The 25,268-nt window shown below is 34.8% G+C and overlaps 1 protein-coding gene across 1 annotated transcript; it reads right to left on the bottom strand.

The window, feature by feature from the left end:
- Window positions 1-181: 181 nt before the first annotated feature.
- On the bottom strand, window positions 182-25,268 carry LOC144450505 (uncharacterized). The gene is made up of 21 exons (XM_078141145.1): window positions 25,103-25,268; window positions 19,909-20,098; window positions 19,310-19,476; window positions 18,700-18,873; window positions 17,496-17,561; window positions 16,542-16,646; window positions 16,040-16,138; window positions 15,004-15,186; window positions 14,198-14,363; window positions 13,634-13,689; window positions 13,040-13,139; window positions 12,671-12,722; window positions 12,213-12,390; window positions 11,172-11,396; window positions 10,684-10,775; window positions 9,986-10,204; window positions 9,126-9,287; window positions 5,643-5,884; window positions 4,813-4,899; window positions 4,232-4,393; window positions 182-3,365 (listed from the first exon to the last, which is right to left on the bottom strand). Exons 1-21 carry the CDS (start codon window positions 25,106-25,108, stop codon window positions 3,286-3,288), a joined length of 2,811 nt encoding a protein of 936 aa, XP_077997271.1. The 5' UTR covers window positions 25,109-25,268; the 3' UTR covers window positions 182-3,285.

Below are 25,268 nucleotides of genomic sequence, written 5' to 3'. Positions count from 1 at the left end.
ACACACACACACATACATACATACATACATACATACATACATACATACACACACACACATACATATTTCCATAGAATATTTTTTATTTTAATATTAGTCTCAAAGAATCACAACCATTGTATTCAAATATTTATTTACAAGTACAAGTTGTATTTCCAGTAGAAAATCTCAATACTAAATTCATATTTACATACAGTAAAATTCTCATAAATGATAAAACTAAAATGTCTAAAATGAAGACAGCCTAGACATTTGCTGGATCATATACATTTGGAAATACTTATAAATGTACATCATATGATGAATGTACCAATATAGAATCCTGTTTTCAACTTGAAAAGTGATAATTCCACATAAAATGGCAAGTACTCTAAACCCAACCCCCCCCCCCTAAAACTACAAGTACAATGGAATAACCCCATTTATTTTTGACAGGTGGGTTGGTGTATTGTTTAAAACTAAGGATTAAAGGGTATATTTACTTTTCATTTTGTTAGACCTATTTGTGATTGGAATGGATAACTGTTTGTCCTTAATTAAGGCCTAACAATACAATTGTGTGGTTCCAAATTTTAGAATAGGTGGGGTAGGTAAATTTGTTATTTCATCTTTTTTATATATATTTTTTTTCATATGTAAGTGTCTAGTTCAGGTAGTTATGTTTTCCATTGTTTTCCAAATGGTCTCTGTGTTATTGGTTTGTTCTCATTAGATGTACAGCCAATACAGATTGGAAAAAACGGTTTTGTATTGTCGTTTGATGTCAGTTTCCACATCCACTATTTCTTGCGAGACTTCACAATTTTTGCGATTTTATCTGATTTTTTCTTGAATATGTAAAAAAAAATGTTTACGGTCGACATAAAAAACTATGTGGGGGTCAGGTAACTGGAACCAAACAGTTTTTTTAGGCCTAATGTGATTCTGCCCTTGTTTTCACGATTTTTATGAAAACCTAATTTTCATAACTGATCTTAAAACTTTCATATTCCGCTAACTTTTCTCTGACTAATTTCACTGTAAAACAATACTGTGAAACTTTGCACTATTTACTTACAATAGTAAGTGCATACATATTGTTAAAAAAACGTATCATTTGTAATCAAAATTCATTTTTTACCCTGATAGTATACCACTGAGAAAGACTGGAATTCATGCTATCCTAATTACTGTGGAGAAACATGCTATGCCCAGGAATGAGTATGGGCAATACTATGGCACATGTGGCAAGTATGACACTATAATAGGTTAGAGAACTACTATTTAGTAGAGCTGTCTCAAGTGTTGAACTTGCTTAAGAACTTTTAAACCACATACGACTTTGCACCCCATATTTTGAACAACATAGTTTCCAGGTTGCCAATTTCAAATTCTTCTGAAATTTTTTTCAGCAATGTTGTTTCAAAGTTGCTGAATTTCAATTTTTTCTAAAACTTAAAATGTTTATTGCTTGAGCTTGTCATTTGATCTGCCAAGGTTCACTTGTATCTATTACTAAGTCAAATACTACACCCCACCCCATCCCCCTGGGATTAGGACAGCAATAATGTGTCCCAAAATATGAAGATAGAATGTGATGAGCCTGTACGAGTTTTAAATATTTTTAATTTTAAAAATCCACATGGTTTACCCATGCATATATAACTGCTACAACCTCATGTGATATATGGATACAATATGGATTAAAAGAACAATAAGCATTAACTAATGTGTCCCAAAATATAAATGACAACAAAGACAATAGGGCAGTGAAAAGAAACATGTTTAACAATGTACAGAAACCTTGGTAGGAAACAATACCATTTCAATATAGTAAAATGAAATCAAAATTTCACATTGTATTTTTGAAAAGATGAATCCATGTTTCTCACAATGGGTTTAAGTAAACGTTCAAATAAAAATATGTAATATTATATAACTAAATTGATATGCTCAAGGTTATTTGACAGGTTATTAATACTAGGTGTATGGAAATGAAATAACTTTCAAATGTATAATAGGTTTATTGTTAAGGGGGCACAAGTTGAGTTTATATTCTTTTAGGGTGTAATTTTTTCTAAAGGTACTCACAGTATTCTACTTACTGATGTATAATTAATCACCACTTACAATTGACTGAACTCAAACCTGGTATTAAGATATAAATTATAAATGATCCCATGACGTAATTTATTAAAATACATATCAAACAATGTACAGGGATGCCCTACTATGCAATCAACTGTTCTAAGAATGCCAGAACACAAAGTGTAATGTTATAGAAAGTATGCATTGACATTAACATTATACTAGAATAGTTGAAATGAATTTTTGAAAGTATTTGCACTTTAGTGAAAAGCTTGTAAACTTAGCTTGTGTCACTTGGTGATAGAATAGTGAATCTGACTTACAGTGCAATTTGGGTTGCCTTGGTGTTTTACTCCTGTGACAAGATTTATTTTTTTTGCATAAAAAATAGCCACATTTCAACTCTAGACTAACATTAACAGAGACACAACACAGCAGAATCCTTTTTTTGCCATACTCACATTGAAAAGTATAAACATTGCTATTCTTTTACAGTGCGCAGTAGAAACAGGTTGTTGGGAAAATGATTACATACAGACACGTGCAGTCCCTCTATAATTGAATGTGTACTTTACAGTTGACATTATCTGATTCTGTGTAAGAAATGTCACGTCTATGAAATACCAAGCTAACTGCAATTTGCCTGTAATTTCTCTCACAGCTATGAAAGTAATCTGTTACACTTTTTACAGGCAGATTTATTTCCTTCACAGCTATGGAAAGTCTTTTACGACAGTAAATGGGTGTATGTAACCTGTGAAATGCAATGAACTGTGTACATATCACCATCTCATCTGCTCATAAGGTTTCTTACATGTAAGTGTCCTAATGGGGACAATACACATCTAAAACCTTTATTTATAGGCCCAATGTGAGTTAGATTTAAAAGTTTGGTGGATAAATCCTTAACCCAGTAAGACTATAGAATGGTCCTATCTAATCCTTATAGCTCCACTGATAACATAGCAATGAAGCATGTGCCTTTAAGGATACAGTAGGGATATGTGTTGAGAAAGGAAAAGGTAACTAAATTATTCAGGTTAAAGAGACATGGGGATATAGTACTTGTATGCAAATTCTGCTAATCAAAATTAGCAAACTGAAAACGTTTTGGCACAATGGGGCTGACAGCTATCAGAATAAAAATATGCAGTACAAGATATTTAAAGAGGACAGTTGAAGTGAACACAAAATGTTTCAGTTTTGATATATTTACTATCACCTATGGAGGTTGTATGAGAAATGATCAGCTGTAGACTCTCTTCCATTTACTAGTGGCATTTGCCTCAGATCTTCATCTACAAACAAACAGACAACATTTGGAATTTTATCACCACAGTTCAAATAACGATATCATATTTTAGTCATATAATAATAATAATAATAATAATAATAATAATAATAATAATTACTTTATTCACAATTCGTCATGAAATTTCCTTTGCATTGACAGGGATAAAGGTTACAACATACTTATAGATAAATACATTTATACATTTACATTTAGCAGCAATTACATGTGATTAATGAGTTGAAATGAACTTGGCACGAGACTAAACTTAAACCTGTGTGTACGTGCATGTAGTACTCTGAGGCGATGGCCACATTCTGTATGTAGTGGATGTGTTTAATCTTTGATAATTTTTGAAGCAGTCTTAAACGCTGTGTCTTTATACAATATAGAGTTATCAGATAGTTCATAGGTTTCATTATCAACTAATTTTCTGGATATGTTCCTAGGACGGTTTAGATCGTGTTTAAGATAGGTAGGCAGCGTTAGCATAGCTGAGAACTGTATAAATGTTTGAATTGTAGAACATAGTAAAGACATTGGAACTAACATAGAACTTTCTCATGGACCTTATATAATACAACCTTTTTATTATTTTTTTATTTTATATGCAATATCACTGAACTAGGAAACATGGGGTATGAAGCTCTCTTTTAATTTCTGAGCAACCTCTTGCTATGATGAACAATTCAACTAGCAAATCTTGCAAAACTAGTATAAAAACAGCCACCATAGAAAAATTAAATTCTCCCTTCCTGGTCTTAAACAGGCAACTCCAGAAGGTGTCGCTGGGGTTTGTGAGCCCACCCCAAAGATTTTAGTGGAGAATACTGCACACGACACAAAGTTTACTCTGAAAATAACGAAACTTACCATAAAAGAAGTCATCTCCTTCTGGAGACCATCCATATTCATCTCTATTCATGGCACTAGATCTCATTCTTGGACTCCATGACGGCACTCTCTCAGCTTTATTGGCACCCTGTCTAGCCACCATTGGATGGTACTGGTCCACAGCAAAATTATATGACATAGCTACAACACAATTTGTAAGTTATATAGTTACGTCATAGCATTGGATGGTACTGGCCCACAGAAACACTGTATGACATGCTACAACACAATATTACAAAATTATGTAGAGTCAATATTGTGGTAGAAATGGGGATTCTTGTTTTCATTTATTCATTTTGTCATTTTTTGTGATGGGGAGGGGGGGGGGTATGATTTAGAAATTCATGTAATTTCTAATACTAATAATTACACTTTAATATCTTTTTAAGGGGATTACAATCTCTCATAATTTCATTTGGGAACCTTGTAGAAATGGCTTGGGAACCTTGACAGATGTTACCCACTTTTCATATTTTCCCTCCCTTCCCTTTAGCAAATACCAGGCTTACAAAAGTATGGTGTTTGTGTGATTATCATGTCATGTTTGTTGTCATAGTTACCTGCAGCTGATGGCATATACTTCATATAGTCAGGTCTGATAGCTCTTGGTAGATCTGGATACCATTCAGGCGCTACGATTACTTCACCTAGTAACCAATAGATACACAGTGTAAGGATTACTTCAATACTTGCTTGAGATGTGGACTCATGGGACATTACAGCTAAAATGATGTAGGCTTGGTGTTTCACTCATGGGACATTACATTTTTGACACAATGATAGATATATTTCAACTCAGACTAACAATAACAGAGATGCAACACACAAAGCAGGATCCTTTGCCCAATCACATTGAACACTGATAAGCATTGCTATTCTTTCACAGTGCAGTGAAAACAGGCTACTAATGCAAACATTACACATGGACTTGATGATTTTAATGGCTGCAATTGTTTATTTTCTGACTGATAAATGAATTACTATAAATGAATTTCAGCGTACACCCATGGCAGTAGAAATGAATATACAATAGGTGAACAACAAATATTCATGGTGCCCTCTAAGCCAAATTGACATGCCACTGACACACAATTATTAGTGTCGCACCAAAATTTGGTGTTCCCCTATCGCTTACTATGTGGTGACTCACAAGAAATGCTAGTTTTTCTCATTTTGACTCACAACAACAAAATTTGGCTATCATTAGAGGGCACACTGATTATTGACGTCTAAGTGCTTTTTACCTTCATATCATTGAAGCTGCAAACATTTCCAAATTACGCAGCAGTTCAAAGTGGTCGCAGGTTTATGTAGGTGATGTCAAACCATGAAACCAAAAGTTTTAAAAAATGCACTTATTTCCTGAAGCAGCGTTTCACTTTAAACTTACTATAAATTTGTTCCATCAGCGTCCTCTGTTTCTCTGCTCTCACAGTGGGACTCCAAGTATGCAGTATTTTCCTCCGTCTTCCCAGTGATCTGAGTAACTTCCTATGAATAAACTTTCGCCATGCAAGCTGTATAACGCAGGCTGCTATCTGTCTCCTGTATTCCTCCTCACCTTTCAAACGCCGATAATTCCTAGCCACCTCACCTGCAGTCCTAGATATGCCAGTCCGTCGAAACAAGTAACTGATAGATACAGTTGGTAAGGAGGTTAGAGAAATAAGAGTAGCCCGCACCATCAAGATTTTAAAAAAATTATTTCCAATTTTATTTCAACCTATAAAGGCATTGGCAAGATTTTTGTGTATGTAGCACACCCTCACATGGCTAATCTCATTGGTGGCATTTAAAAACTTATTGTCATATATATTAATTCATAATAGTAAGTGTCAATTTCAAGTAACAACAGCCATACATTGTATACGGAAGCTATGACTTTGCCAATATGGTGCCAATTTTTTTTCTGATATAAAAAGTGTTCTGATTGGTCTATGATTGCACAATAAGGTAATTGGTCAACATGGTAGTTAGTCTAATATAAGAGAACATTTCTGATTGGTCCACAATATTGGTAATTGGTAAATGTGGCACTGATTTTTACTAGTACGAAAGAAGCCTTCTGGTCCAAAAATCGCATTTGGTCATGCGCTGGAGTTTGCTACATACACAAAATTGGGTTGAAATGAAGTTGGAAATGGGATGAAAACCGTTGATAGTTTAGACAGAACATTAAGAGGCACATATTTAAGTTATCGAGAAAGCATGCATTAATATTACTGAAATAATTACATTTATCAAATCTAGACTACAAAGTTGAATATAACTTGTAACATTTCACCAGATACAAATCTGTTTACTTGTATGCATAAGGCCCACAGAAATAACAAGAAGTGTGATACCAGACTTCTAATTATTGCATTATCTTTGGGGCTCTTACCCATATATTAGTAGATGAAATAGTCAAAGTTTTTTACATTCATTTATTTTGTTAAACATTACACAATTTTATATATATTTTCAATAGTTATCTCTGTGTTATATATTCGTATAGTATTCTTCAGCTATTTTAAATTTAACAGTTAATTTTAACATTTCTGCACGACTCCATTCAAAGGATGACTTTCATATTCATAGAGGAAGGTCTCAAGGATAAACATTTTGTAGTATCACTGTATCTAATTAAATAGAATTCCCGGAACTTGTAATAGCATTTTATGTCACACGCAGTGTGTCCTCTAAGTTAATTTGACGTTCTAGTGACGCACCAAAATTTGGTGTTTCCCTATCTCTTACTATGTGTTGAGTTTGCCCTCTAAGCCAATATGACGTGCCACTGACGCACACAATTTCTACTGACACACTAAAATTTGGTGTTCCTCCATCTCTTTCTATGTGAAGACTAACAAAAAAGGCCAGTTTTTCTCATTTTTATGGACTTACAACAACAAAATTTGGCTATCATTAGAGGGCACACTGGTCACACGACAGTGTTTTCGCTAAGGTTGGGGAACCCTGGTATCCGAAATGGGGAAAGGGGTAAAAGTGGCAGTGTTTCCCAAAGTGTCTATGGTAAATTTGTTTGGGAACCCAGTAAAATGACATGGGAACCCAAGTAGATTTTACCTACTTACTGCCCTTAACAAAAACACTGCACTAGAAGATCAAATTAGATTAAAAAAGATCAATCTATAGTAATGCATATGTCGTGCATGGATCAGAAACCATTAAACATTTTCATAACAATGAGCCAAGGTGATAAGATGCTATTTTGGGTAACGAGAATTGAAAAGGATCCTAAGAATGGAGCTTGCTAATGATGATTTCACTTATCAGATTATACTGTGGAATACTTTATTTCTGCTTGGAGTTTATTTTCAGCTCTTTTCAGGATGGCAAATTTTCTGACAAATTTCATTCCAGTTTTATACTGATAGGCTTTCAACAATACATGACTTTTGGTGACCTAACTGTCCAAGCAGCATTGCTAAAGTTGCAGTAGCTCTATGTTATAGTTTGCAGATATTCAGAGTATTACACAACAACCGCTATCACACTCCTTGCTGACATGAATGACACTTAAGTTAGAGCATCAAATATGTTTATGGAAGGTGATCTCACTTTGTTAGTGTCTTGTTGCCTTAGTAATGATTTCTTTTGACACACTAATTACACATCAACAAACAGAAAGATGTGTGTGTGAAGTTAAATTAGTGCCAACATGACATTTTTACCATTTTTTCAAAAATTCAATCCAGCACTAATAAAGTATTCCACAGCACACACTATCTTTTGCAGACCGTAAAATAATCATTGGTGGTGCTCTACACTTTCAAATTACACAGCTAGTCTTGGTTACCCAGACTCCCGTTGTTGGGAGCTACACCTGCCCAGACTCTCACTAGGCACGTGTAGTCCCCCAACTATGAGAGTCTGGATAACTGAGACTAGTTATGTAGTATATGTAATCAGTGCACCAGCAACGACTATGTGATAGTCTACATCTTTCCAAGTTATGGGAATATTACAGTTATTATGAAGCTTTTGGAAAAGCACATTTGACAGCTAAAAGAAATAATTTATGTTCATGCACAGTAGTTACAATACAAGTACATCACAGGAATATTAAAAAAGACAAGACAAGATAAGGAACAAAGAACTCATGCATATTCATAGTAGAACAACTCATGCATATTCATATACATGAATGAACAGCTCATACATATTCATGATGGGGAGATCATGCATATTCATGAGGGGACAATCAAGCATATTCATGATGAAATGTACATGTCTATGGCTGGAGATGGGAACGAGGCTAGATATTATCGACACAATCACATGCATGTTTTTTCTTGCGATACAAAAACACAGTGCAACAGGGAAATAACACAACAAAACCTGTGGTGAGTTAATATGGTTGGGAAAAATAAAAAAAAAACATCTATGGTGTATTAATAACAATGGTGAAAAAAACAAGGAGATGATGACATTACACATACAAGAAATGTGAAATTGTTTACTCACACATTTCAAACATTTAGATTAATAAACACTTTGATACATTAAAATGAAACAAAGGTGAAGCTCATTTTGTGTTAGTTGCATTTCTTCATGCTATGGGAACTGTAAAAAGTCATTTTCTCCAACCCTATATCTCCAGTTTTGAAGAGGCCTGCTGTACACTGGGATGAGGCATGATGGGAAATAAACAATAGGGCATGATGGGAAATAATCAAAGTTAGGAGCTTCACACCTCTTAATGCAATAGCCACACAATGCTTATTGGTTAGGCATTCTGGAAAATAAACTGAGGCATTCTGGGAAATAACATTGTTAGGAGCTTCACACCGCAATGGTCACATAATACTATGGCCAAGAAGTTTGTGATCCACTAAAACCAATATTTACCCTACGTCATACAACTTACGTTTTCCAAGCTCTCTGTATGATAGCAGCAGCGTTGTTTCTATTTCTCCAAGTGGCTACTCTCATTCTTTCTCTATCAACCATTTTTTTCTTCTGCCTCATCTCTTTACTTCTACGTTCTCTGTCTACCAACTCTTCATCCACATCAGATTTCAGTGAACTCCTGCAAGACAAAATGTATCACATGTAAAACCAAATACACATCTTTCAAATTTCACCAAGTTTTATACAGAATTGAAATACGCACCGCAGAAGTAAAAGTCTTAAGTTGAACTACAAGACTATGCTCAATGCACTGTATAATTCAAATACAACCTATTGATTGATTGATTGATTGATTGATTGATTGATTGATTAATTGCTTGACTTACTGATTGAATGATGTATTGACTAATTCACTCTTAATTGGAGCAATTGATTGATTAACTGTATAACTGCTCAAAGTAGCCACATGGATTAGAATTTGGTATTTATTTTGGATTTTCAATTTATAGAACAAGTTTATCATGGCTTCCTACTTGAAAAATCAACGTGAAATAACATATGCCAAGTCCTTGTTTATAACTCAATAAATGGCATAAGACTGATAAGTGTGCAAAATGTTTGTTATTGTATGTACAATAACAAACTTTTTTACACATTTTTTAGCTTTTTGCAATGTATTGAGTTTAAACACGGACTTTGCCTATGTTGTTTCACATTGATTTTTCAAGTAGGAAGCCATAAAAAATCATTTATAAATTAAAAATCCAAAATAAATACCAAATTCTCATCCATATGGCCACTTTAACTGACTGGTTCATTTCTCTATTTATTTATTTACTGAGTGAATGACTGATTTGAATCATATAAATATTGTACCTTTCAAAGCTTTCACTGTATTCCTCACTCCTATTAGAAACAGATACTGCTGTGATAGATCCCTCTGTGTCACTAGCAACACTCTCTCTCTGCATTGACTCTCCAGTGTCTTGTTCTGATTCACTTGAACTCTCGTTATCTCCATGTTTTGCTCTCTGTCGTTTCAACTCCTCTCGTTTTCTGTACTCTTGTTGTCTTTTCTTGGACTCTTCCCTTTTCCTACACAGACAAAAATAAAACAACAATTTTACTGAAAGTTCACAAAGATAATTTGAAAGAAGTCACATATGATATAATTAAAATAATTTTCATTCATTCCTACCAGAGACACTTTTTTTCATGTCTATGTGTCACCAATACTTTTGCCTTTCTTCAAACAAAGTGACGATTATTACTATTGTTCACCACTAGATGGCAGTATGCGTGGCATCTATAGTATATGGCAAATCTAGTATACACAGTTTACATACATGTAATGATAACTTTGGAGATGATCCGTGGTCAAAACACCAGGAGAACTTGAAGGAATTTGATTTTAATACTAACACAATAAAGTACTTTTCATCAAACTCATGAAAACTCTGAGAGTATAACTTTGAGTATACTTAGATTATCACAGCATTTCAAAATCAAATTATGGATGAAGACAAAGAAGAGCATTCACAATAATTCTCAGGGAGACAAAGTCAATAACTTACTTTGCTGCATCTTTCCTGAGTTGTTCATGTTTCATTAATAACATCTTTCTTTCAAGGAATGTCTTCCTTACCCTGTATCCTCTGTATTGAGCCTATAAAGGTAGAAATGAACATATTTAAAATTTGTCATACCCGCTCAATTCACCTCATCTCACCTCACCTAACCTCATTTCAATTGACCTCACCCCAAACCACTTAACATCATCTCAACTCATCGCACTACACCCCAGCTCAAACATCACCTCACCCCAACTCACTTACCATCACCTCGACTCACTGCACTGCACTTCTCATCAACCTCACCTCAACCTAACTCACATCACCTCATCAAACACACACACCTCACCTAATACTGCAATATGTCACACTAAAACTGGGCTATGTGTTACTTCATCACATCACAACACCACGACATGTTACACTATGTTACATAACATTCCTATATCACACTTTATGACATGACATCATATCATAACACATCACATTACCTGGATTTTAGAAGCCGCAATATCCTGTATTCCAGTGATTGATAGTGCCCCTTGTTCTATCATATACTGAGCTACATCATGGTGATCATTAAGTAAGGCGTAGTCTAATGGTGTAAATCTATCTTCATTAAATTCCATATGGTTAGGAAAGGCTTTGTATTCAAACAGTAACTTGATAGCATCCAGGCATCCAGAACTACAGGCCCAATGTAATGCTGTCATACCCTGTAGTGGTTAAAATAACAAGGATTATACCACACATAAGCCAAGTTGAACAGAAAAATATGGAATTTATACCCTGGTCATTCTACACCATGGCAACACACATCCAATGACAATGCATGTCTATGTCACAACAAAGTGTGTCTACATCACTGGTTCTGCTGTGTTCGAAATACGAGTCGAAACATTCAAAATTGCAATCACTTTCCCCAATTTTTCTTTGATATTACTGGCACTGATACAAGTATGTTATTCTCTAACATTTTTCTTCATTCAGATGGAAAATACTCACGACCTAAGGGATTTGTGGTGTTTAATTAAGTGTACCGGTACTTCAGTGGGTACAATAATGCGAGTACCGGCCTTTTACATATGCAGTAAAAATTACACCTAAACACATATAAACTCAGCTTGTGCCCCTGTTGAGGACTAATAGTGCGTTTGTAAAGATAACATTTCAGAGCATTTTCAACATACAATTAGAAGAAAACACTCAAAGGTCGGATACAAAGATAACTACTACCAGTGCATTACCTCATCCATGTATAACTTCATGCTCATGTATAAACCCATCACCTGGGTTTGTTTCCTTTTTTGTTGCCACCCCACCCCCTCCCCAATCCCAGGTGGTTATCATTGGATGAGTACAGTACACACTTGTATTATAATTCCATTTTCAGTTCCAGCATATTGTTAGAATCTATCAAAACATAAATTTCTTAGTGACAATAATTAGACACACACTGGATACAAAACAAGATAAATTCTTACACGAAATTTCTTCACCTCCAAAAAACCACAAAATTTCCATTTTATTACCTCATGATCCTGTAGATTTGGATCTGCTCCATTCTCCATGAGTAATGACATACAATTGATATAACCACCATAAGCAGCACACTGTAGAGGTGTTCTACCGATATGATCACGTACATCTACTCCTATACCATGCTTCATCAATGTCTCACAGATCACTGCATGGCCACCCAATGCAGCCCTAATAAATAAACATGATAATATGTATTTAACTGTGATTAGTTACAGTATGTAACTGACATGCAATCACATTCAAATTTCTTGTCGACTCGATTGACACAATTGCTATATCAAGTATGTTTATGGAAGGCGGTCTCACTTTACACCACTATGCTATTATCTTGTCATTTATTTCATCAAGTTAATTGCACACCAACAAACTTGACGACATGTGTAAAAATGAAAACACATGAACACGTCCATTTTACTAAATCTACCAAAACTACAATCTAAGTACCTACCAGTGTAAAGGTGATCTTCCATCCTGATCTACTATATTGACCTTTGCACCCCCTGGAAGTCAAAAGACACTGCAGGTTAGAATTTACGTTGTACATACCTTAATACATACTTCTGTATTTTCCTGATACTGAAAAACTTCAAAAGGGTCATATGCCAACATAAGTAGCACAAACTTCAAGTTTATCAGCTTTTTTACATGAGTGGTTTGCAAAAGATACATAAAACTTTGATTAGTCTACTCAAGTATAATGTTAATGTAAGTGTATGCCTTCAATGGCATTAGAAAAGGTCTTCTAGCATCATAGCATTGTTAGCACTGGCACCATCTTAGAATCTACTTTGAAACATTTCTTGTTGTATATCCGTACCTTCCATTAGTGTCTTCACAACTTCGAGGTGTCCCATTTCACATGCCCTGAACAGTGGTGTATGTTTCACCATGTCTTCAGCATTTACCTGTGCACCATGCTAAAGATGAAAACAGAATCAACATTTTAACCAAGTCTAATATTCAAGTACATGACTTCCAAACATCCTGTATTAGACTGAGTGCAAGACCTGGGGCCACAGAAAATCTTGCATTTTAGTAAACACTTCATTATCATATAATTTGAATATCACAATAGTCTTGCATAAATTTTCATATATAATCACTAAGTACTCTTACATTGGGTACTAGGTGTCCCATTTACTGCAACCATTGGCTGCACCACAATTTTTCTGTTTTTAATACAGGATATAACCTTTCACTCAGTCGACAGAGACTTACTGACTTTGACACTGCTTTCCAGTCCAATATGTCCATATTAATAGCATAATCTACATAGATCTGAGTTCCCTGATTGATCTGATTTTGATGGTTAGAAGAATACAACTAGATAACACTTCTAATGTCAAAGTTTGTAGCTGTAGAAACAAAGTCAATTTACGATAATATTACAGAGGAAAGGTGCTGTTCTTACCTCCATCAGAATTTCAACTGACTTGGCATGTCCTGATAATGCTGCAGCATGCAGGGCTGTGGAACATAAAAATAGTACAGTGTATCAACACCAATGTAGCGCTAGACTAATTACATCATTTTCCTATTGCGCAAATTGAAACAAAACATCAGATCCCATCCACAGATTAAAATATGGAACTTGCAAACCCGCCATGTTGAATGTTGCATCATGGGAAATGTTATAATAAATACTAATCAATTAGTATTGTAAACAATGTTGATACATTGTTTGTAACCACAAATAATCAATTCATAGTTACTCTTACAATTGTGGGAGGTTAATTTTATCAGTAGCTCCAGATTAGGTATTACGATAACCACAGATAATCCCATAGTCCTTAGCGTCTGAGCATGCTCAGTCTGGATTGCAAGTTCCCTATTGAGTTCTCCAAAAAATCAAAAAACTTCACCATGGTAGCTCATTTCATTTTGACTTGCATAAATTATGTAAGTGCACCCTCCACATACATATCCTAATATCATTTAGTTTTTTCTTTAGATAATATGAACACTAGTGTCTCACCTGTACCACCAGTCTTATCTGTAACATTGATATCAGGAGATCGTTTCAGTATAGTTTTGATGACTTCATCAGCACCTTTACCAGATGCCCACATCAAAGCTGTTCTACCTTCTAAGTCAGGTTCATCTGTTACATTTTCTCTTGAGAGGAAGGCATCAACTGTTTTCTGGATAAGGAATTAAGCAAAGTAAATATGCATTGTATCTGCCCACAGTTTTTCAATTCTTGGTACCCGAAATAAAATATTATTGCCTAGGTATAAAAACAATGCATTCAGTTTTTTGGTCACCACCATAACTTCCACTCCATGTGCTTCACATGCATTACTATAGGCGTGCATGAGATCTTCTTGTTCTATTTGGACTTCCTAGCATGAGGTGAAATGCTATTGCAGGTACCAAGAATTACCTCACATGGAAGCCTTGAGTTTAGATACAATGATAGTTTTGGGTCATGAAAACCAAACATATTTGGGATACCATGAGGAACACAAGTCTTACAGGCATTAAATGTACAATTAACAATAAAGTATTTTTAAAGACATTTTTGAATTGGGAAAATCTTTTTGTCCTGAAATATAGTCAGAGCTCTGGAAAAGAGCACCACTCTACCATAATTCATACAAATGGCTAATTGCATGTTGCTCCCACTTGAGGTTAAGTCAGGTTGGTCCCTGAGCTTCCCTTGTGTCATGAGGACATGCAACTTTGGATAGCCTTACTCTACCATAACATGGTAATAGGGGCAGCTTGTTCCCTGCTTGACATTTTCAAAAGTGCCCAATGATGTATCATATGCGTACTTACATAGTAATTATTTTGAGCAGCATAGTGCATAGGGGTTGCACCATTAGAATCAGTACTAGCATAGTCAGCCTTACGGCTTAGTAATAATTCCACTATCTTAGTATGACCCAGTACTGCTGCCCAGTGTAGTGGAGTACGAAACATGTTATCCAGAGCAGTCACATTGCATTTATCAATACATGTCTGGGGATGAAAAAGAGAGAAACACACAACATTATTACAGGGATATCTTCATTCTGTGCTACAGGTGTATCATTTCTATAACTAGATTCAGATTTACATTCACAAGTTGATCCTCATATATGAGTAAAAATAATAGTGTACCTCTTCGGTTGAACTAGTTTCACATTCACATTCACATCTAATAACTGTAAACAAAATAAACATCATGATGATATCTGTCGACTTAACTCATGTTCAGACTTATATTCTGACATTAAATCTAGCTTTGTGACCTCAGCTGAATTAAGTGCAGATTCATATTCAACTTTGGGCAGCAAACACATACAAATGAAATAAACACAATATATATATATATATATATATATATATACACACACACACCAGGTCACAATCAGAGGACAATTCTAAAGTTATCAACTTACCAAAGCATCTACTCTGGGTTCATAAAAAGTTATCAACTTATCAAAGCATCTACTGTTGATTCATAAAGTTATCAACTTACCAAAGCATCTACTGTGGATTCATAAAGTTATCAACTTACTAAAGCATCTACTGTGGATTCATAAAGTTATCAACTTACTAAAGCATCTACTGTGGGTTCATAAAGTTATCAACTTACCAAAGCATCTACTGTGGGTTCATAAAGTTATCAACTTACCAAAGCATCTACTGTGGGTTCATAAAGTTATCAACTTACCAAAGCATCTACTGTGGGTTCATAAAGTTATCAACTTACCAAAGCATCTACTGTGGGTTCATAAAGTTATCAACTTACCAAAGCATCTACTGTGGGTTCATAAAGTTATCAACTTACCAAAGCATCTACTGTGGGTTCATAAAGTTATCAACTTACCAAGGCATCTACAATGGGTTCATTTCCATCTGCTACTGCCAAATGTAAAGCTGTTCTTCCTTCATAATCTTGCCAGTTGATAACACTAGGGGCTGCTTCCTGTCAGTCACAAAATATACATGTACATAGTAAATAAACATATGATCACCAAGCATTTTGGAAGGGCAACACTGGGTGACGTCTACAAAAATTTCACTTAAAAATCATGATTGCTGAAATATGTTCTGAATACTCTTCTGGGGTCATTTGTTTCCACTTGCTGTATGACAGATTGATACCATCTTTATCATATGGCTGTGCCCAGGAATTCAAATGGACATTTTGAAAAATAAAAAGGTATACATAGTGCATTTGAAAATTTGCCATTCAGTGATCAAGAGAAATTCAAAGTAGAACTAAAGTGAAGCTGATTTTATCTTAGCTGCATTTCTTAGGTTAGAATGCCGTGACAAAAAGTTACAAGACAATAATAATACTGGTAGAATTAATAGTATGTTCTTACCAACAGTAATCTGACAGTATTAACAGCACAGCTATCTTTACCAGCAGTGGCAGCCCAATGTAATGGTGTCTTGCCTTCAGTGTCTGGTATACCAATGTTGGAGTCCTGGTGGATAAACACATGTCAAAGTCACAAATAGGTCTGAGTTTTGCTGAAAATCTCATGTAAATTAGATACTTGGAATCATTTACATGAACATATTCAAGGTAGGAAAACACATGTGTGAATAGAAAAGTAGCCCAGCTTGTGAACATTGTAGACTTGGCATAACCACTACATAGCTTTCACTGAAGACTTTCTTCATGGCAAATATGAACCTCATGTATTTGTGTCAAGTACTTGAAGTAGCTGCATAGAAATTGTTTGGTTCAAACAAACTGTGTTTTCATAATGTCAGATAAAATTCTAGTTTACTCCTCTACATGAATGCTTGACACATTGTCTGCATTTAACATAGTATGTGCCTCGGAATTAAAAGTTACCAGAATGTCACTTATTCAGGAAAACTCAAATCTGCTAGCACAAAACTCTTGATGTGTGATGATACAATATATTCTCTCTTCGGCATAAAAAGAAAAATTGTGTAACTCCGATTACGCTCAATCTTAGAATAGGTGGGGTAGGTAGATTTTCACTTATTTTTGGGGGAGATTTTTTTTTCATTTGTCCGTGTCTAGTTCAGGTTGTTATGTTTTAGTTATGTTTTCCGTTGTTTTCCATATGTTATTGATCTCTTCTTATCAGATGTACAGCCATTACAGATTGGAAGAACAGTTTCATATTTTCTTTTTAAGTTGATGTTAGTTTCCGCATCCACTATTTCTCAGGAGACGTCACAATTTTTGCAATTTTTTTTATTTTTTGTTGAATACATAAAAAAAGTTTAGGGACAGCAGTGAAAAACTAGGTGGGTCGGGTAACCAGAACCAAACAATTATTTTTTTTAAGCCTTACCTGTTTTATCAACATCCTGACAGCTTCTTCATTACCATATGAAGAACTCCAATGTAGTGCCGTCCTCTGTCAACACAAAACAAAATCACAACATTTAGACATTTACATCATAGAACTCACTTGATTAGATAACTGATCACAAGTAGGTATATCTAACTGTACACTCATATCCATACCAATGAGGCTTGTTCAATAGAGACAATCAGTCTTTTCATAAAGTTTGTATATAGAAGGTAGAAAAATGCTCCATTTTACAGCCTTTTTCCAGTTACCAATTCACCGATTCTGTTTTATACAACCACTCAGAAATGACTCTATGTTATTTCACTGCTATACCAGCACTTTTCATCCATACTTTAGATCTGCTGTTTACATTTCACTATGATTTCGTACCACAGATTCGATTTTTAATTTGGCTATTTTTCTTTTTACTGTTCCATCCCTTGAAAAAGGCTGTCTGTGTAAGACTGAAACGTCTCGTACTTTTAATAAATGCCCATTTTTTAGTAAATCTTGGACTTGTCTCCTTGAACTATATCATTATGTTATACTCATGTCAAGTCCCAGCCTTGAAATTTCTTTGTGTCATGCACTCGCAGTTGGACTGATAACAGTTTTCTCAACAAACCAAGCCACTCTGAAACCAATAACTGAATAAGAAACTGCACATGCTACACTTTAAGATAGCAAGATTGAATGAATACAGTTTCTTGCAACATTTTGTCTAAATGAAAAGAACTAGTATGCCACCATGCAGAATTGAAACATGCACCAACATCTCTACATCTAGTTGCAGTTCATTTATTTCATAATATACAAAATGTAGCAAGAAATTGTGGTCTTGCTATCTAAGATAATCTTAGTGTATAATATGCATTGTTAGTGGTTTCTGTGTGGTTGTATCAAACACAGCGGGTGAACGGTAAATTGAAATGGACTGTATCACTTTTTCCTTACAACATTATGCTAGTAAGCCCTTGTAGCTGTAACTGTACACAGCACCATCAATGACAACAGCTATTTGGGTTTCTATATTTGTAAGTACATGAACCACACAAATTTATCAGGATTCCCAATATCTGCTACCACCCTTAAACCAATTTATTTAGTGTCTTTTCTCACTGCACTACTGTGTAAGTTTTACTTCTTTGAGTGCCAAGAATGTAGACTACATCAGGAGGTACAATAAGTGTTTTTAATTTACCTTGGAGGTATCCTGTTCATCGACTTCTCCTAAATCCAATTGTTTCATCAACAGAGCTAAACATTTAGTATTTTTATGTCGTGTTGATAGATGTAATGATGTCTGTCCCTCATTGTCTTTCTGTTTAGTATTAGCGCCCTTTGATATCAGTAACTTCAGACACTTGAAATGACCCTGTAAAAAATTGAATACAGTCATTAAAATACATTGATCTATACACAGTGTGTTACTAGTCTGTAATCTATGCTGTGGTCAAAAGGTGGAATTCAAAGTGTTTGTTATTTTTATGTAGCTGGTTATTCATTTGTACAAGGTTTGGACTGTCTTTACTACAAGCGAGATTTTTTCTGTACTGTATAGCTGGTACAAAGGTGAATGCTTCTGTTGAAATAAAGTTAGTTCCATGATTATTAAATCTTACAAGAGTGATTTTTATTAGGGCAGTCCTATTATTTCATTGCTTTTCATAACCATGGCAACACTATATTTTTTAAATCAGACCAAAATTATGTTAAAAATAATGCCTTCTATGGCCAGGTTAGTTCATTTATTGTTAACCCTTGCCTTACTGAAACTGAAATATTCCAGGTATTGTGTGTGTTTGTCTCACCTTATGGGCAGCCCAGTGTAGACTAGTTCTTCCGCCACTATCCTTGGCATCCACTCTAGCTCCAGCTTTGAGTAAAATCTCAGCACACTCCAGTCTGTCAGCTAACACTGCAAACATTAGAGGTGTTCTACCAAACTGATCTTGTCCATCTATTAGTTTAGGATTTGCTGAAAAATAAGGATTGGTATACTTTTTAAGTTTCAGTAACTTTTATTTGTGTAATTTGGGTGAATTGCACTTTATATAAAATGCACAAAAAGACATTAGCATGAAAAAGTGTTCTTTTTCTTATTTATTTGGCAAGAATGGTCAACCGTCAAGCCTACTATGGAGCATTCTCGCAAACCAGAGTTATTATTTCTTCCACTACACTTGGAAATAGGGATCGGCTAATTAAGAACGGTGCCATAAAACGGTCATGGTTTGTGACGATGACTATGGAGGTACAAGCTAGCAGCTGCTTCACTTTGATACATGAACATTTTGATGGAATAAAGTGTCTTCATAGTCTGGGCTTCATAGTGTCTTTATATCATGGCAAACACCTTTCATAACTGGATGGATTCTAGGCAATAATAAACATTGGATAATGTGATTACCTGCTATGACTTTCTGAAGGGCACTTTTATCACCATTGACGGCAGCAGCATGGATCTGTGTTGCAGGAGAAGCTTCTCTTCTGAGAGATGTATTAGATCCGATATTTCCTTCTCCACCTGCAGCGACTTCAAAACTGGGAATGTTCCTACTAGCTTCCCGTTTTGATATCTTTCTTTGTTCTTTTTTAGACTGGAAGTGGAACAGAGTTGTAAAAGTGAGGTTAACTTGTGTTTTCATCATAGATTATATCAATATGGGGGTAGTAGTTTGTCGAGATGTATATATATGTTTTGTAGTATGTGTTTATGTCTGTGTGTGTATCTATGTGCATACATTATGTGTCTGTACATTTATTGTGTGTCTGCAAGTACAATGTGTCCATGTCAAAATGAATGTGTGCATGCATGTGTGTGTGTGCGCACGTGCTTGTGTATGTGTGTGTGTGTGTATGCGTGCTTGCATGTGTGTGTGCAAGTGAGTGTGTGTGTGTGTGTATGCGTGCTTGCGTGTGTGTGTGTGTGTGTGTGTGTGTGTGTGTGTGTGTGTGTGTGTGTGTGTGTGTATGCGTGCGTGCATGCGTGCGTGTGTGTGTGTGTATTGTGTACTAATCATAGGGGTATATGAAACATGACTGAGTAGTTCCCTGTTAGTGTTACATAATTTAGCAATGTCGACTCTGGACCACACAATGATTCTATATTCCTTTTAAGAACTGTACCAGAATAACCCACTGGGATAAATTTCTTTAATTTCTTTTTCAAAAATTATCACTAAACATGTTTAAAACATTATCATTTTACCAAAAGAAACAAATCTTTGTTACAAAATAGCCGTTATAGAAAACTTACTGATCAACAGGTGCTTCTGATCAAAGTCAATCTGCGTTTTAATATACTACACACATAGTTCAGAAAACACTTCCAATTTATTACCTATGTAGTTCTTTTTGTATTACCAGTACCTTTTAGAGACTAATCAATACAGATATAAATAACTTTTGATCTTTGACTACTTCAGAGTTATACTAGCCTTAGATTTATTGATACTAAAATTTTGCTGTAAATAGTTGTCATTGAAAAATATACTGATTTTATCTACTTTGCTTGTACTTACAAGCCAACAGTTCACTCCTAGGTTAATGGTTAGTGCATAGACTAGACTTCTAATTCTATGGTTGTAGTGGGAAAAACTTACAAGGTAGGTGAGATATACAAATGTACATGTAATCAGAGACAAATAATATTTTTTTCTTGGCCTAGTCCTATTTCATTATTCATTTTTGTAATATTATAATTCTACCTGAGCCACAGCTATCAATAATGGTAGACAAACGAGGAAACTAAATACAAATTAATCACATTGTTGACATATTTCTTAATTTTGATAGCAGCGGAAATCAGAACATTCCATTGCTGATAGGATAATCAGTTATGTCATAATTTATCTTATCAGCTTAGCATGTTGTGGCATTTTTCTTTACTTGAGAAATAAAGGAAAATTTGTTTTGATGAAAACTTTTAAGATTTACGGCACAATGGTATATAGATTATTTTGGCAAAATTGAGGACTGATGTACATGTATTGTCACAGTCATATTGTGTGGGTTTTTTTGTCAATGTATATTTTGTAATGCAAATATTATACATTTTAGGTACTTCAAAAATTTATTGAATATAGATACCGTCAATATTAATATTTCAACAAAGCGTGTAAACATAGAAAATACCATACACTGCCCCATCATGAGATGAGAGAGAACTCTGTCCCTGTTTTAGTATATACTTTTACTGTTCTTTGAGAACACAAAAATTACAGAACTTCATGCCTAAGCCCTTGTTACCTTGTTCAGAGAGAACACATGAGCACTCTGTCCATGCTACACTGTTCTTTGAGAGTATAGAAATTACAAGGTAAAGAAATTCTATGAACTTCATTACATTGTTCAGAGAGAACACAGAAATTATAAGAGGGCTCACAACCCGTTTATTGTTCACAGAGAACTTCATTACACTGTTCAGAGAGAACACAGAAATTACAAGAGGGCTCACAGCCCTGTTTATTGTTCACAGAGAACAAAACAATTACTTGGGGTGCAGAGTCTTGTTGCCTTGTTCAGAGATAACATAGAAATTATAAAAGGGCCCAATGTCCCTGTTACATTATTTAGAGAGAGTAATGTCCTAGAAATGGCAAGAGACCATAGTGCCTCTGTCTAAGTAGTCTAGTTCCTATACAGTATCATTAGAATGTATACCTTCACTTCACCAACTGTGGTTAGAAACGACAGTTGGTATCCAGACTACTGTCTAGGGGGAACACATGATAAATTACAATAGTGATTGGTGCTCATGTCATCTTGTTCAGCATGAGGTCAGAAATTACAAGGAGTTGAGTACCACCGTTATCAAAAACTCATTATCTATAACTATTATAATAGTTAGTGAGTAAAACAATTACCAATTTTAAAAATACATGAAAAATGACAAGAAAACATTTAAAGTGTTGAACTATGTCCTTTTAACCTTTTACTATGTAATTTTGCTATTGATCATTATGTAACCATAGCAACAAAATAACAGTCATGCTATGAGTAAATTTAATGAGTGCCTTAATGTATAGGTCTAACATTCAGGGTTTATTTTTAGAATTTGATGATACTAATGCAAATCTAATGAGCAATAGATATGGTATCATCTTGAAATTATCACTTTTACGGGAAAACATTTCATTTGGATAGTCATCAACTCTGTTGACTGGTTCAACATTAGTTCTAAAAGTTTTATTTTGACAAAGGTATTTAGACTGCTAATATTGACCGGTCATAGTCAATTTTGAAAAATATTGAAATTTGAGGACACACGTAGAAAACTGTCAACCCACTGAAGAGTTAAGGTAATACAAATTAGGTTTGTGCTAGGGAGTCCATCCATATTAAATTATATTCCGATATCTAACCTATGCTAATCCTAACTCCCTAGTTGAATATAAGTGTCTATATATTGTACAGTCGGTCTACTGTTCTACATTCCTGCCTTGAAATTTTCTAAATGTACTGCATTCAAAACCATTATGTATTCTTGCTTTTAAGAATACTGCATCAATATATTATACAATCTGATTAAAATATGATGTGTTGAAAACAGCTAGATGTCTATTTCCATCATGTTGTGATGTTTGTTTGTACCAGGTGCTCATCCGGAACAAAACAAAGCACATGATGGAAAGAGAGGTAAATAATTGACCACATCGGATGTTAATCAGATTGTATATTATGTATTTATTTAGTCCTGCTTGTATGTAGACAAAGTATAGCACTTGATTCTGACGATGTCCCTAAGGAGAAGGACATTGAATGGCTGAATCAAGTCCAGGCTTAAGTTACTAAGTTACTCCATCTTGAAGTAGGACTAATATTCATCATATGTATCCTTGTGGTATGATAACTATGGAATGTTTTACATATTTCATATTATTACTTACATATCACTGATGTTGATCAGAAGGCAACAAGTGATTTTCAATCATTATAACAAAGCTGTGCAGAAATTTCTTGTCTAACAATATCAATTTAAAATTTCAAAATGAGTTTTCTTAAAAACATCTTTAAATTGTATCAATTATGATATCTTACAGCATCTGGACATTCTGGTGCATAATTCCAATTAGACCAATATATTGATCTGTAATTTTTGGAACATTTATTTAAAATTTAGTAACCTTAGATGTTGTCGAGATGCTATCCGTGGCATCAAATCATCTCTGGATCTTGAGAATCAAAGCCACTGATAGCATCTACACTACCTTAGATGGGAAGATTAGTAGTTGCACAAAATAGCCAGCAAAAGTTCTGACTAACAAACATTTAAATTAATATATTGGTCTCTCTGTAAGTTTGTTAGGATTAGCTACATATACTCAGTTTGTTTCATTCATTTCATTATCAAATTCAATGCTGCAAGTAATATATCAACTCATTCTAGCACGCAAGAGCACATTTTTTTACTGATGAAATGGAAATGTTACAGGTATAGCTACTAATAGTAACGATAATATTAAAGATCAAAATGTGTATCAAAAGATCAACACATGCAGGGCTAGAAGTAAACTTTTTTCTTTGGTAGTCCTAGTGGGCTATCAATTTCAGAAATTGGTAGCCCAAGGATTGTGACCTGTAGTCCCAGATTCCTGAACTGTAAACAAATTTCCTCTCTTGGAAATATGTGTTATTAAAATACTTTCATGTCCATGAATCTTCCATCTTCATCACATACATTTGTAATCAATGGTACATTTAGCCTGAGTGTGCTACCAGCTGTAAATTATGGTAGTCCCATGACAAGAATTGGTAGTCTGTGGGCATGGGACTACTGTTAATTTCAAGCCCAGACATATAGATGTACATGAAAGTAAAATCAAAACAACATAACCTCAACATTGCAAAGTGACTGATATATATTATATATATTGTATCACTATGATTTGAATCACAGACCCTCCACCCTGGAGGAGGGTCTATGTTTGAATGTATTGCAGCTAAAAATAATGCATCTTATTGTTGTCTGTCTGTATATATGAATTATTCATAATATACAACAACATGTGTCAAAATGTGTTCACACTTTTGAGCTTTAAAAGATACAAAAGCCGTGCAGTATAAATAACACGTTTGTTTGTACTCTATTTACTGTATGTTGACAAGTTAACACTACTGTATGTGGTATGTTACTGTTTACTGTTGTGTTTTTTTAGGCGTGCACAGTTTGGTGAATCTGTACGAATACATGAATAGGTGGAAAATAGTGTTCCGCATGACTATCTCGTTGAATCATGCAAGAACGGAAATTTAAACAATGGGATTGCGTTACCAATATCATAAATTACTTTTCAACCAGTGAGAAGTAAGGATACAAGGATTTGTATTTCAACTATTTGGCCCTGAGAATGTAGTTCAAGTTTCAACAGGAGTAATGCTAATGGTAATACTGCGAAGGCGGGAGCAAGCATCATAAATTACACAGCAAATACATGCTACCTCAAACATGAATGTATTAGTAATACATCCATGGCTCAAATACTAAAGCTCAACACTAATGTACGAGAGTTGTCGCCAAAGTCCATAAGTACATGGGCTACATTGTATTATCTCGAACTTGTTGCAACCTCAGTGAAGCAAAAGTCGTGCGGTTCACTTACCGACATTTTTGCCCGGTGTCAAAATGCACCCAGTTCACTATGGAAGCAGATTCGACGGAAAGTCTTTCATGGACGAGTCTCTGGGTAACGGTAGGGTAAAACGCTGCTCATTTTGGTATGCTGTGTCACCACACAGTTTGTAAAGTCGAGATTATGCTGCAGGTCA

Source organism: Glandiceps talaboti, chromosome 20 (genome assembly GCF_964340395.1).
Source record: "Glandiceps talaboti chromosome 20, keGlaTala1.1, whole genome shotgun sequence".
Taxonomy (NCBI): domain Eukaryota; kingdom Metazoa; phylum Hemichordata; class Enteropneusta; family Spengelidae; genus Glandiceps; species Glandiceps talaboti.
This window is presented reverse-complemented; position numbering and strand designations above follow the sequence as displayed.